The 14,459-nt window shown below is 46.2% G+C and overlaps 1 protein-coding gene across 1 annotated transcript in view; it reads right to left on the bottom strand.

Annotated features, from left to right (window-relative positions):
* Nucleotides 1-9,542: 9,542 nt before the first annotated feature.
* Nucleotides 9,543-14,459, bottom strand: part of LOC144613854 (ATP-binding cassette sub-family A member 13-like) — a 45,725-nt gene continuing 40,808 nt past the window's right edge. Inside the window, exons 11-15 of the mRNA XM_078435475.2 lie at nucleotides 14,131-14,231; nucleotides 13,114-13,281; nucleotides 11,574-11,779; nucleotides 10,020-10,159; nucleotides 9,543-9,775 (exon numbers count right to left, since the gene is read on the bottom strand). Coding sequence (XP_078291601.2) covers nucleotides 9,543-9,775; nucleotides 10,020-10,159; nucleotides 11,574-11,779; nucleotides 13,114-13,281; nucleotides 14,131-14,231 — 848 coding nt within the window. The remainder of the gene's footprint in view (nucleotides 9,776-10,019; nucleotides 10,160-11,573; nucleotides 11,780-13,113; nucleotides 13,282-14,130; nucleotides 14,232-14,459) is intronic.

Genomic DNA, 14,459 nt, shown 5'->3' with positions numbered 1-14,459 from the left:
CCTGCTAAAACAATTTTTTTTTTATTTTACTTCATTTTATTTTAATGTTTATTTATTTTACTGAGAGAGAGAGAGAGACCGAGTGTGAGCAGGGGAGAGGCAAAGAGAGGAAGACACAGAATCCAAAGCAGGTTCCAGGCTCCAAGCTGTCAGCACAGAGCCCGATGCGGGGGCTCGAACTCACGAACTGCAAGATCTTGACCTGAGCCGAAGTCAGACACTTAACCGACTGAGCCACCCAGGCGCCCCTAAAACAATTTTTTAAATTTTTTTTAACGTTTATTTATTTTTGAGACAGAGAGAGACAGAGCATGAACGGGGGGAGGGTCAGAGAAAGAGAGGGAGACACAGAATCTGAAACAGGCTCCAGGCTCTGAGCTGTCAGCACAGAGCCCGACGCGGGGCTTGAACTCACGGACCGTGAGATCATGACCTGAGCCAAAGTCGGACGCTTAACCGACTGAGCCACCCAGGTGCCCCTAAAACAATTTTTTAAAAGAACAAAGTAGGAAGGCTAACACTGATGCTAAGACTTACACTAAAACTGTAAGAATCAGGGGCACCTGGCTTATTGTTATTATATTACACTCAACTGAGTGTAGAGATTAGAGATTAGTTCATGTCTAAGTAGAAATTAGAGATTATTTAAATAAATGGATAACTGACATATAGAAATAAGAGTATTTACATCAATAAAACTCAAAAATTAAAACTTCACTAATCAAGGTCATGTGATATTGGCATAGAGACCAACAAACACACCCCTGGAACAGAAGAGGCAGAAAAGATCCATTCATGTGAGTATTTACTTAACAAAGCGACAGAGATAATTCAGTGGAGAAAATCTTCACAACAAATCTTTCCGAAGCAATTGGATCTCCATATGCAAAAAAATAATACTCAGTGTACACCAACATCATATACAAAAATTATCTCAGAATTCATCGTAGACCTAATTTAAAACTTATAGTTGCTGGGGCGACTGGGTGGCTCAGTCAGTGGAGCATTCGACTTGATTTCGGCTCAGCTCATGATCCCAGGGTCATGGGATCGAGCCCGAGTTGGGCTCTGCACTGGGTGTGGAACCTGCTTAAGATTCTCTCTCTCGGGGCACCTGGTGGGCTGAGTCGGTTAAGCATCCGACTCTTGATTTCGGCTCAGGTCATGATCTTACAGTTCGTGAGATCGAGCCCCGCATTGGGCTCTGCGCTGATGGCTCTGAGCCTGCTTGGGTCCTCTCTCTCCCCCTCTCTCTGTGCCACCCCTGCTCGTTCATGCACTCTCTCTGTTTCAAAATAAACAAATCAGGGGCGCCTGGGTGGCTCAGTCGGCTAAGCGTCCGACTTCAGCTCAGGTCACGATCTCACAGTTCGTGGGTTTAGAGCCCCGCGTCGGGCTCTGTGCTGACAGCTCAGAACCTGGAGCCTGTTTCGGATTCTGTGTCTCCCTCTCTCTCTGACCCTCCCCCGATCATGCTCTATCTCTCTCTGTCTCAAAAATAAACATTAAAAAAAATTTTTTTTAAATAATAAATAGGGACACCTGGGTGGCACAGTCGGTTAAGCGTCCGACTTCAGCTCAGGTCACGATCTCGCAGTCCGTGAGTTCGAGCCCCGCGTCAGGCTCTGGGCTGATGGCTCAGAGCCTGGAGCCTGCTTCCGATTCTGTGTCTCCTTCTCTCTCTGCCCCTCCCCCCTTCATGCTCTGTCTCTCTCTCTCTCAAAAATAAATAAACGTTAAAAAAAATTTTTTAAAATAATAAATAAAAAAAATAAACAAATCAACATTAAAAAAAGAAAAATCCCAATTTGAGGCAAGTAATTTAACCTTTCTGGCATCTATTTCACAAGCGAAATCACACGGGGAAAAGGAAGGTAGTAACAAGCGTGAAAATCAGCACAGGTGTGTGTGATTCATAACAGATTTTCGAAAGGGTAGTGCTACCAAAAAACCAAGCCACGTCGAACAAGTTTTCTAAACAAAAGAAGAAAACATAATCCACGAGAGTCCACTCCCTGGCTGCTGTCTGTGACTCATTATAATGCTGGCACTCATTTCTGTGTGGAAGGAAAGGAATGCCTCACGCAATGGCCTACAACTCCCGTGCTAGCCATTTACACACATTATCTGTGTGTGTAATTTACACACGTCCTCATAAGAACCCGATATAGCAGGCCAGATAATCCCTGTTTTCCCAAAGAGAAAACTGGTTACAATGGAAGCCCAAGTGACCTGCTCACTAAACTCTGCACCAGAAGCAATGTTTGCTACCGAGCTCATCGGCCTCCAAGAGCCATCCTTCCAAGTCCGGGGCACCTGGGTGGCTCAGTCAGTTAAGCAGCTGACTTCAGCTCAGGCCACAATCTCACAGTTTGTGGGTTCGAGCCCCGTTTTGGGCTCCGCGCTGACAGCTCGGAGCCTGGAGCCTGCTTTGGATTCTGTGTCTCCCTCTCTCTACCCCTTCCCCACTCATGCTCTGTCTCTCCCTGTCTCTCAAAGATGAATAAACTTAAAAAAAAATTTTTTTTTAAAGAATTTGACCCCTTTTCCCTCATAGTTTTCTACCCGCCAAATTCTCCACACTCTCTAAGTGCAAACAACTCACGTCCTGCCCGTTACTTGTCATCACCTGCTCTGTGCCCCAGCACCCTGAGCTGACACCCATGTCTAGACTGTCCATCTCCCCACTAACCAGAACTCTCTTGAGACTTTACATGTAGCCCTGGGATCTCTGGTTAACAGTGATCCGCATCCTTGTAGCCGTTGAGCTTTACAACAGCCTAGCTCAGCAGACATCGAGCCTTTTCTGGACCACCTCCAGGGTACCTGTCCAAGGTTTTCCCTGACGGCATGGAAGGTTGGACACGTGCATTCATCTCTATTCGTTCCCAAAGCATCCCTGAAATGGCAGCAGAGAACACAGTGAGTAATCCCGTGGATAGGAAGAGGAGAAAGAGAGCAACAGCCGATGGGAGCGATTGGCACCAAGAAGCAGGAAAGGAAGTGGACAAGAGGCCTCAGCATTGGCGGAGAAGCAGGGGCTTCAGCTCCCGCCTGCAGAGGGAGAGGACGAGGAGAGGGGAGCGGACCTTCTTTGCAGAAAGTCCACAAGTCCCCTGCGCCGGAGGGACAAGCATCTGCACATGACTTTGACAGGGGGCGCAGGGCTAGGGGGACTGAGAATAGATTGGATGACACTGTGAACAAAGAGGAATGCTGACCCACATCCCCTCCATCACCCCCGCCAGGCCGCTTGTCTAGAACAAGACAGCAAACCAAGAAAGAGAAAACATGAGACGCAGGTAGCAGGGTTCCAACACAGAAAAGCAAAGGGATAAAGGCAAAGGAATTCCCAGGAAGGGATGCCCAGTCCTTGAGGACCACCAAACTACAAAAACCAAACGCAAAGACCAAAGAGGGTGAAGCCAAAAGGACCAAAAAAGAGGACATGTATGGACCAGCTCATATTTTTGACCATATTGCTATTATTTGACAAGTTTCAAAAACTTGGGCTAAATGCCCAAGAGGTAAAACCTCACAGACGGAAAGGACGAGACAATCATCAACTCAGGAAAGACAAAATGGCGTACAAGAAAGTGTACGTATTCACGATTTGCCACACGGTTGAGACACGAGCACAATTCACGTGGAACTAGCTCCCTAAACCCTTCATGTTCAATTAGCCAGAATGTGATAAAACCACATTGGTTAGATGGGGAAATAAGCCCATATGGAAAAGAGGGACACATAGAAGGAGTAGCCAGCCCCCATCTGGCTCAGTCGGTAGAATATACAACTCTTGATCTCGAGGTTGTGAGTTCGAGCCCCACGTTGGGCATAGAGATTATTTAAAAAATGAAGTCTTTAAAAAAAGAAAACAGAAGGAGTAGTCCTCACCTTCCGTGTGGGAAGTCAACAAACAGTAGCTCACTATTTAAAAAATCAAGCATTTATAGGTCAGGCACGGTATTTAGAAAGACACAGATCAAAACGCCGAACTGAATGAGGTTGCCTCACTGGAATGCGAGAGGGTTGAAAAGAGGACCTCTGTCTTCATTGTGTCCCATATTTGACCTTTTGTCCTTATTCTAAGTATTAATTTGATACAACTAAAAATTAAATTAGAAAAAAAAGTCTCCTCCTCCTCGAAAGGCGCCCTGAACTCGCCCCTGAATCGATTGCTTCTGCCTTGTGGAAGCACTTTCCCCTACGGTGCCTGATGCAAAAGAGCGCGCTCCCGGCACACCAGGGAACACACACTTTAATGTTTATTCTTCAGTGTGCTTCACATGCAACACACTTCACACATTCTGCTAAGAAGTCACTTGCTAAGTCCTCATATGATTGTGCCCACTTATGGGTGACGAAGCTGAAATTCCCAACCTGACGGCCAGTTGGTGGCAGAACCAAGGCATGAAACTAACCAGGTTGCCTCCAACATCCAAGTCCTTTACCAGCTCACTCTTCACCCCCCAAGAGCTTGCCAGGACTCAACCGCAAGCCACAGGCAGAAGCCTTGCTCTGTCACCCACGGGTTGGGGACACGCACACCAGCCTTGAACAAGAACAGGAATGGGCAGTTCTGCAGATGGCACAGCCAGACTGTATTAGCCCAACCTTTCCACTAGAAACATCTAGAAAAGACAGATCATGTATTTTAAAGATTTTTAAAGTCGTTGAAGGCATCAGACAACTTTCAAGGCCATGAGTATTTGTGGGGCCCGGATCCAAAAGGCAGCTGAAATGAAGCCCCCTAAAGCCACTTCTCCATTGAAGGCCACGACTCCTTCCAAAAACAAAGCCAAGGGCTAAGGGGCTGAGAAGTGAACGGGACTTTCCAAAGTCTCACAAAACAAGGAGAGAAATTGGAATTCAGGGCCAGGAAGGAAACAATGTCTTTGGTCAACACCACAGCGTCATGTTGGGAACTCAAAGGGCTACATTCTAGCAGTAAGAACAGATGACAAACAGGTGAGATCTCACAGACAATGACACCAGGCTTCAAAAAAAATGAGGCAACTTCCAGCTGAATTAAGGTGAAATGCCCCCCACTCTAACTGCCTGTTGAAATAAACAACCAAACAAACAAAAAGCCTATCTGAAGGATGGAAAACATCCAGAGTATCAAATTATCTCCATAACTTTTAATACATAATGTCTGGAATAGAGTCAAAACCAAGCACATAGGGGCACCTGGGGGGCTCAGTGGACTTCAGCCCAGGTCATGATCTCACAGTTCTTGAGTTTGAGCCCCACATCGGGCTTTCTGCTGTCAGCACAGAGACTGCTTTGGATCCTCTGTCCGCCCCCCTCTCTGCCCCTTGCTCACTCACTCTCTTTCTCTCAAAAATAAACATTGAAAAATAAGTACATAAAAAAACATAAGAAGTGATACAAAGAAGAAATTCATACAATAGAAATAGATACTCAAGAGATCCAATTATTGGAGTTATCAGGCATGTTTTTTAATAAAACTTATAAAAATATCAAATTGAAACTCTAGAACTTATTGCAATAACTGAAATTGAGAAGTCAATGACTAAGCTTAATGGTAGATGAAATGCATTCTTAAGAAAGGATCAGTGAACTAGAAAATAAGTCAGAGAGAACTATCCAGACTATACCATAAAGGAAAAAAAGGACAGAAAAAAAGACACAGAAAAAAAAGTAGAGAGAGAGAGATCCCTTTTGCCATTTCTTCTTCTTCTTTTTTTTTTTTTACTTTTTTTTAATGTTAATTTATTTCGGGGAAGGAGGGGACAAAGAGAGAGAGAGAGAGACAGAATCTGAAGCAAGCTCCAGGCTCCAAGCTGTCAGCACAGAGCCTGACGTGGCCACTTCTATTCAACATAGTACTGGAAGTCCTAGCCATAGCAATTAGGCAAGAAAAAGAAATAGAAAATATTCAAATAGGAAAGGAAGAAGTAAAATTATCCTTGTTCACAGATGACATTATCTTATACATAGAAAATTCTAAATATTCCACCCATCCACCCAAAAAACATGTAGAAATAATAAACAAACTCAGCAAAGCTGTAGGATTCATAATCAACATGCAAAGATCAGTTGCATTTTTAAACACTAACAATGAATAATATGGAAAGGAAATTAAAAGTCCCTTTGCTGGCTCAGTCAGTAGAGAATGAGACTCTTGATTGTGGGGTTATGAGTTCGAGCCCAACATTAGGTATAGGGATTACTTAAAAATAAAGCCTTTAGGGACACCTGAGTGGCTCAATCAGTTAAGCACCCAACTCTTGACTTCGGCTCAAGTCATAATCTCATGGTTTATGAGATCTAGCCCCACATCAGGCTCTGCACTGACAGCATGGAGCCAGCTTGGGATTCTCTCTCTCTCTCTCTCTCTCTCTCTCTCTGTCCCTGCCCCACGCATTCTCTCTCTCTCTCTCTGTCAAAATAAGTAAATAAACTTTAAATAAAATTAAAAATAAATAAGTAAACAAAGTATTTTTTAAAAATGAAAGGAAATTAAGAAAACAGGTCCATTAACAATAACATCAAAAATAATAAAATACTTAGGAGTAAATTAACCCCAGTGACATCCCAGCTGAGAATTCAGACTACAGCAAATACTAACATTAATACCAATACAAATGATGTATATTTTTTCAAATGTATTTATGTATTTGAGAGAGAGAGAGAGAGTGAGTGGGGAGAGAGGCAGAGAGAGAGAGAGAGAGAGAGAGAGAGAGAGAATCTTCTTTTTACATTTTTTTAATTTATTTTTGAGAGAGAGAGACAAAGTTCGAGCAGAAGAGGGGCAGAGAGGGAGGGAGACACAGAATCTGAAGCAGGCTCCAGGCTCTGAGCTGTCAGCGCAGAGCTTGATTTGGGGCTCAAACTCGTGAACCATGAGATCATGACCTGAGCTGAAGTTGGACACTTAACGAACTGAGCCACCCAGGCGCCCCAGAATGAGAGAGAATCTTAAGCAGCCTCCAAGTTCAGCACAGAGCCCGATGTGGGGCTTGATCCCACGACCCTGGGATCATGACCCTGGGATCATGATCAAGAGTCAGATGCTCAACCAACTGAGCCACCCAGACGCCCCAATAATGTACATATATTTTTTTCAATGATGTATATTTTTTAAGGCAAAAACAATGCTAGAGAAAAAAAGGAAGTATCATTCCCTAATGTTAAAAGAGCCCATCTGATAAGAATATATGTCAGTTCCAAACTTTTTGTACCTAATGATGTAACTTAAATGACATAAAGCAAAAGTAACAATGCTAAAAGGAAAAGAGACAAATTTACCACCTCTGTGGGAAATTTTACCTCCTCTTTATCAGCAACTGATAAAACAGGCAGATAATAGGTAAGCCACAGAAGATTAACAAACTTGACCTAATTAATACCTATAACTACTACACCCAACAACGACAGAATTGACGTTCTTTCGAAAAGCACATACATTTAGCAAAATCACCTGAGCCATAAAGCATATCTCAACAAATTCTCAAGACTAAAACATTGAGTATGTTCTTTCATTAAATTGGGCTAGAAATTCAGAGGGTTTTTTTTGAAGTAACTCGAAATGTCCCCAAACGGGACATGTTAGTGGAAATTAAGCAAAACACTGAAATCATAATAAATTTCGAACTGATTGATAATAAAACTATGACATATTAGCTGTGTGGAATATATTAGAGCTTTGCGCGGAAGAAACTTTATAGCCTTAAAAGCAGTTATTAGAAAAGAAGAAAACCTGAAAATCAAGAAGCTAGCAAAAGAACATCAGACTAAATTTGGTAGCAAGAAGGAAATAATAAAAATAAAGCAGGACATTCACGACATAGGAAATGAATCAGGAAAATCCATGAAATAGGAACAGAGAATCCACAAAACTCCGTTGTTTGAGAAGCTGTGTTTCTGTAACGGAACACGCCTTCAGGCAGCATGACCCCCCACCATTGAGGATTGTCCAGACAGAAGTGAAGCCCCCAGGGCCAGAATAAGACTTCCTACAACTGTGTCCTGCCTTTGACACCTGGAGTTCTGTGATATAGGCCTGGAATGTAATCCTGAGCCTCAATATTCCCATCTGAAAATGAAGTCAAAATGGAACCCAACTCAACGGTTCACATGAGGGTTGGATGAAACAATTCATACGAAACACAACAGAGGTTGGTGATTCTCAACACTATTGAGACTTCCGGACCCAGGCTTCCCACTGATACTGAATATCACTCTTGTAGCCTGTGTTTCTGGAAATGATCCGGAGCAGGCAATAAAAAGGAGGGCAAAGTAACGGCGCGGACGTTACGGCACCGGATGAACATCCACCTGACCGAGGCGGCTCAGCCATCAGCCCAGCCAGGCCGCACCAAGTACAGAGCTCAGTGCGCCCTGCAGTACATCAGAGACCCGACGTGCGGCCAGCGGGTTTGATGCTGACACCCACAGAGAGGGGGTTCTCTGCCAGCCTCTAAAAGCAGCAGTTTGAGTACAGAGATTCCTCAAAAACTTAAAAAATAGACCTACCCTACGATCCAGCAATTGTGCTACTAGGTATTTACCCCAAAGATACAAAAATACAGAAATCAAGGGGCACATGCACCCCGATGTTTAGAACATCATTATCGGGGTGCCTGGGTGGCTCAGCTGGTTAAGTGTCCAACTCTTGATTTCAGTTCAGGTCATGATCTCACGGTTCGTGGGAGGGGGCTGACAGCGCAGAGCCTGCTTGGGATTCTCTCGCACGCTCTCTCTCTGCGTCTCCAACATTTGTGTGCACGCGTGCTCTCTCTCTCTCTCTCTCAAAATAAATAAAATGAACTTAAATAGAAAAGATTCATAGCAGCACTATTAACAATAGCCAAATGATGGACTAAGCCCAAATGTCCGTGTACTGATGAATGGATAAAGATGTGGTTTACATATATTCAATGGAATATTACTCAGCCATCAAGAAGAATGAAATCCTGCCATTTGCAAGGACATGGATGGAGCTACAGTTTAATGCTAAGCCAAATACATCATCGGAGAAAGACAATTACCATATGATTTCATGCATTATGTGGAACTTAAGAAACAAAACAACAAGCATGGGGAGAGAGAGAGAGACCAAGAAATAGACTCGTAACTGCAGAGAACTAACAGATGGTCACCAAAGGGGAGGAGGGCCGGGGGATGGGGGAAACAGGCGATGGGGATGGGGGAGGGCACACGTGATGAGCACCGGGTGACGTATGCAGGTTGAATCACTACATTGTACACGTGAAATTAATGTTACACTGCATGTTAACCAAATGGAATTTAAATAAAAGCAAAAAAAAAAAAAAAAAGCAGCCATCTGAGGAGGGAGGAAGGAAAGATTAGGTGGACATGGCCACAGGAAAGGAACAGGATACTCCCCTCCCCACCCCAAGTGGAAGCAGCAGGGGTCCCGAGGGGAGGCTGGAGCGCAAACGACACACGGACGACCAGAGCAAGCCGGTCCCCAAAGAGAGCCAGACACGGACCGCCAGCTCCCGACCAGGAAGAGTCAGAAACACCAGCCCCACCCTGGTGGCGTCTTCTCAGTCACTCTCAGGGATAAGAGAATGACTTCCTGGGGGTGATGCAGCCACAAATTCGTAAAATCCATATTCGAGGGGATTTTTGGTGTTGAGGACGGTGCGGGAAGAGGGGAGCTGGCTGGACGGGGGGTGCTCTCCCCAGTGTGCAGGGTGAGTGACAGGACCCCACGGGCGGTACATCTGCACTCCTCGGGGACCATCACACCTGGTCTGCACACACACATGTTCCTCAGCTGAACCAGGACATTTCTGAGAGGAAAACCGGTCACCAGCGGAAACTTCTGGCATAACCAGTCACACCAGGACCCCTGGTATCACCATAACGGATGGCAGAGGCTCAAATGTGGCCATCACAATGGCAAATTGTACCTGGCCAGCCTCTGCATTTAGGTCCCCTTTGTTAAATAGGGGTGTCCCTTAGGAACAACATTGCTCAAGGGCGCTCCGACGGACCTGCAGGGAGCACCACGGACTCACCAGATAGACCATTCTGGACACTTTCTGGCGCATTCACGTAGCGGGCCAGTTCACAGGTCTTCCTGATAAACCCCTCAAAGGCTTTCCAGTAGGATGTTTCTTCCAGGGACAACTGCACCTGCTCCAGACTATGAAACACCCTGCGACCAAAAAGAATCCAGAGAAGGCTGACATGTGATCACTGTTTTCCAGAAGACAGATCGTTATAAATTCATCCAAACGCAAATGTACACAAGTACCCGGCGGTCCACTCATGTCAGAAATTAGAACCTTTGCAATAGTTTTTTTTTTTTAATGTTTATTTATTTTTGAGAGAGAGAGAGAGCAGGGAAGGGGCAGAGAGAGAAGGAGACACAGAATCCAAAGCAGGCTCCAAGCTCTGAGCTGTCAGCCCAGAGCCCCATGTGGGGCTAGAACCCACAAACCGCGAGACCATGACGTGAGCCGAAGTCGGATGCTCAACCGACTGTGCGACCTAGGCGCCCCAATGGTTTTGTTTTTGTTTTGTTTTTTTTGCAATAGTTTTCTTGATAGGTATTTTATTGCTTATGAATTGCCCCACCCTGATTTGAAAAACGAGGGAAGGGACACATGGCTGGCTCAGTCAGTTAAGTGTCTGACTCTACATCTTGACTCAGGTCATGATCTCATGGTTCGTAAGATCAAGACCACTTTACACTCTGCAGGATCAAGACCCTGCTTGGGACTCTCTCCCTCTCTCTCTGCCCCTCCCCTGCTTACACTCTCTCTCTCTCTTAAAATACATAAATAAACTTAAAAAAAAGGGAAAATCTTTCACAATAATACAGGAAATGTAAGACACAGCAAATCAAAAGAAAAACAAAAAGACATATGACATCCTCTGGGAGGCTAAGAATCTCATGGAAGATTAAGCCAATGGCAAAACATTAAAAGAACTGTTTGATATTTTGTATTTTTAAATGCTTTCCAAAAGTACCAAAGAGGTTAGTACTTCTTTAGATAAAAAAAAAAATTAGGGGCGTCTGGATGGCTCAGTCAGTTAAGTGTCTGACTTCAGCTCAGGTCATGATCTCAGGTGCTTGGGTTTGAGCCCCGTGTCGGGCCCTGTGCTGACAGCTCAGAGCCTGGAACCTGCTTCGGATTCTGTGTCTCCCTCTCTCTCTCTGCCCTTCCCCTGCTCACGCTCTGCATCTCTCACTTTGAAAAATGAATAAATGTTTTAAAAAAAATTAAAAGGGGCGTCTGGGTGGCTCGGTCGGTTCAGCACCTAACTAAGCTCAGGTCGTGATCTCACGGTCTGTGAGTTCGAGCCCTGTGTCGGGCTCTGTGCTGACAGCTCGGAGCCTAGAGCTTGCTTCGGATTCTGTGTCTCCCTCTCTCTCTGCCCCTCCCCCACTCAAGCTCGGTCTCTTTCTCTCTCAAGAATAAATAATAAACATTTAAACAAAATGTATACGTCCCCCTATTCATAGAAGTAGAACACACCACACTGATCCATCACTTCAGAGAAGCAGGGGTGGGAATCACGTGGTTTCCAACTGTTCGCAGGTTTCCCATCTCACACAAACTTACGCTGCGGCAAGAAGCTGGTCCTCACAGTCACCGGCAAGGTCACTGTTCCCAGGTGAGCCGGCAGCTCCCAGCACCCGGAAGAGCCGCGTGCAGGACAGGCCCACGTCCGCCAGCTGTGTCTCCACTTCCTGCCAGCCCAGAAACCCTCCGGGTACCGAAACTGGCGTATCTGTGAGCCCAGCGATGAGTTCTTGCAAAAGGCGATCCTTCACAGGAAAAGAGAATGTTTGTGATACACCAGTAAGGGTAGCGCGGGCACCAGCGAGGCAGCCCGCGCCCAGTCTCACTTACCAAGGGTTCCTTTGTTGTTGTTGTTAATGTTTATTTATTTTTGAGAGAGAAGCAGAGACAGAGAGGGGCAGAGAGAGAGGGAGACACAGAATTCGAAGCAAGCTCCAGGCTCTGAGCCATCAGCACAGAGCCCGGCGCAGGGCTCGAACCCACGAACCACAAGATCATGACCTGAGCCAAAGTCGGACGCTTCACCAACTGAGCTGCCCAGGCACACCAGCAAGGGTTCTCTTGACTTTGAGTCCAAGACCTTGCCCTGCAGGTGTCTGATAACCTAAGCGACCGTCCTAGGCTGGAGTCTTGCCTCGTGTCCAACCGAAGAGACCCCAAAATCAAGGTTCATCCAGGAATCGAGCAGAAGGGACCCACGTGTTAGCTAGTCCCCTGTGGCCCCTACTGGACCGGCCTCCTGTCACTCTGTTCCACAACTAAGAGAAGCTGAGCGGTGGCTCCCATTAACCAACAAAATGCACAAGGGCATGTGCGCATTCCAGCCCTACCCTTGACTTGGAGCAGCACCGCAGGAAAACAATGAACCAGGTAATCCTGACACCAAAAGCCGAAGGGTGTCATAAGTTTTCGTGCCCAGTGAGAACAACGTGGATTGCAGGTGACATAATCAGCTTTACGAACAAAGGGCCCCCCACCCTGCAGCCGTCTGGAGCGCGGCAAAGGGCAGGAACTCGGGAAGAGCACCTTAGCTCCAAGCTGACGATGATGCCCAAGGACCCTCCTCTGCCCGATCTCCACATTTGCAGCCAGGGACAGAGCAGGACGGGGAGCCCGGAACCCAGTGAAGCAGAGCAGCACGGTCTGAAAGTTCGGGGTGCTCTTGGGGAAACCCGCCTACTATCGAGGAGATTTGGGCTGGACGGATGGCACACAACTCCTAGTGTGGCCAGACAGCCGGGAGGGAACACAGGGGTGGCCGGGATCCAGGATGTAGGATCTAACCTGTAAAATAAACCCATTGGATGGGGCACCTGGGTGGCTCAGTTGGTTAAGCATCTGAATTCAGCTCAGGTCATGATCTCGCGGTTCTTGGGTTCAAGCCCCACGTCGGACTCTGTGCTGACAGCTCGGAGCCTGGAGCCTGCTTTGGATTCTGTGTCTCCCTCTCTCTCTGCCCCTCCCTCACTCATGCCCTGTGTCTGTCTCTCTCCGAAATAAATAAACATTTAAAAAAAAATTTTTTTAATAAAGTAAGCCCATTGGTATCCATGGACAAGATCAGACCGTGGCTACTTACAGCGTCCTCTGCTGACCTCAGTAGCTTGTTTAAGACGCTGCTCTTGTTGAAGGAGTCCTGGGGACACGTCAGCCCCCCAAGGCCTTCCCAGACGCCAGGACACAGGAAAGCCTCCCTCCCAGACAAGCTGGCGTTTAGGCACCTGTCAGCGGTATCCTTCATCAAGAGCTGAAAGGTAAAGAAGAGAGGGAGGGGGGACACTTAGAAAAGCTTACACTTGCCCTCAAAGGGCTGGGGAACCACAACCAGTAATCTATAGCAACTGGGGCTCCTGGCTGGGTCAGTCAGAAGAGTACATGACTCCTGATATCGGGGTTGTGAGTTCAAGCGCCACAGTGGGTGTAGAGATTACTTAAAAAATAAAGTCTTTAGGAGCATCTGGGGGCTCAGTTGGTTGAGCATCCACCGTGGCTCAGGTCATGATCTCAGGGTCCATGAGTTTTAGCCCTGTGTCAGGCTCTGTGCTGACAGTGTGGAGTCTGCTTGGGATTCTCTCTCTCCCTCTTTCTCTTCCCGTCTCCCACCTGTGCTCTCTCTCTCTTTTTCTCTTTTTCTCAAAAATAAACATTTAAAAAACAAATAAATTCATAAAGTCTTAAAAAAAAAAAAGAGAGATGCACCTGGGTGGCTCAGTCGGTTAAGCATCCAACTCTTGATTTCAGCTCAGGTCATGATCTCACAGTCCATGAGTTCGAGCCCTGCATCAGGCTCTGTGCTGACAGTGTGGAGTCTGCTTGGGATTCTCTCTCTCCCTCCCTCTCTCTGCCCCTCCCCTGCTCACGCTCCTCTCTCTCTCTCAAAACAGATAAAAATTTTAAATCTAAAAAACTTACAAATTTAAATTAAAATTTAAAAAACCCTGTAGCCGTCAACATATCAAAATAAAACAAAGTTCTTTGAAACCTTGCCCATTTTGCTAGCACAGCTCACAGCAGGGGCACAGCTGCAGACTGCAAGATGTTCTTGAATGGTTTACCAAAACTGTCCATTTATATGCCTGTCGGTGCCCTGCTGTACCTGCTTCAGCTCCCAAAAGAACTCGCCCTTTTCCAATTTCGGGTGGTCGGGTCCGCCCAGTTTGGAGCTGTTGGCTGATCTCTCCAGGCACACGAGGACTTCTGTAAGGTCGACAAATTGATGTATCAGCACTCCCCTAAAACGGGCTTCTCTAAGCCTGATGTCTACACGGGGCCGTGAATAACACACTGACTTCTGCAAACATGCATTTCAGCAAACCACGCACATTCCCAGACATTTTAGTATCTCCCCCGGGGGAGGAAAACCGAGAAAAATGTATTGCAATATCATTTCATGCTTCCCGAAAGCGCCTGAGGACAACGTCACGG

This window comes from Panthera onca, chromosome A2 (genome assembly GCF_046562875.1).
Source record: "Panthera onca isolate mPanOnc1 chromosome A2, mPanOnc1 haplotype 2, whole genome shotgun sequence".
NCBI classification, from domain to species: domain Eukaryota; kingdom Metazoa; phylum Chordata; class Mammalia; order Carnivora; family Felidae; genus Panthera; species Panthera onca.
Note: the sequence above shows the minus strand (reverse complement) of the source record. Positions and strands in the feature narration are given on the sequence as shown.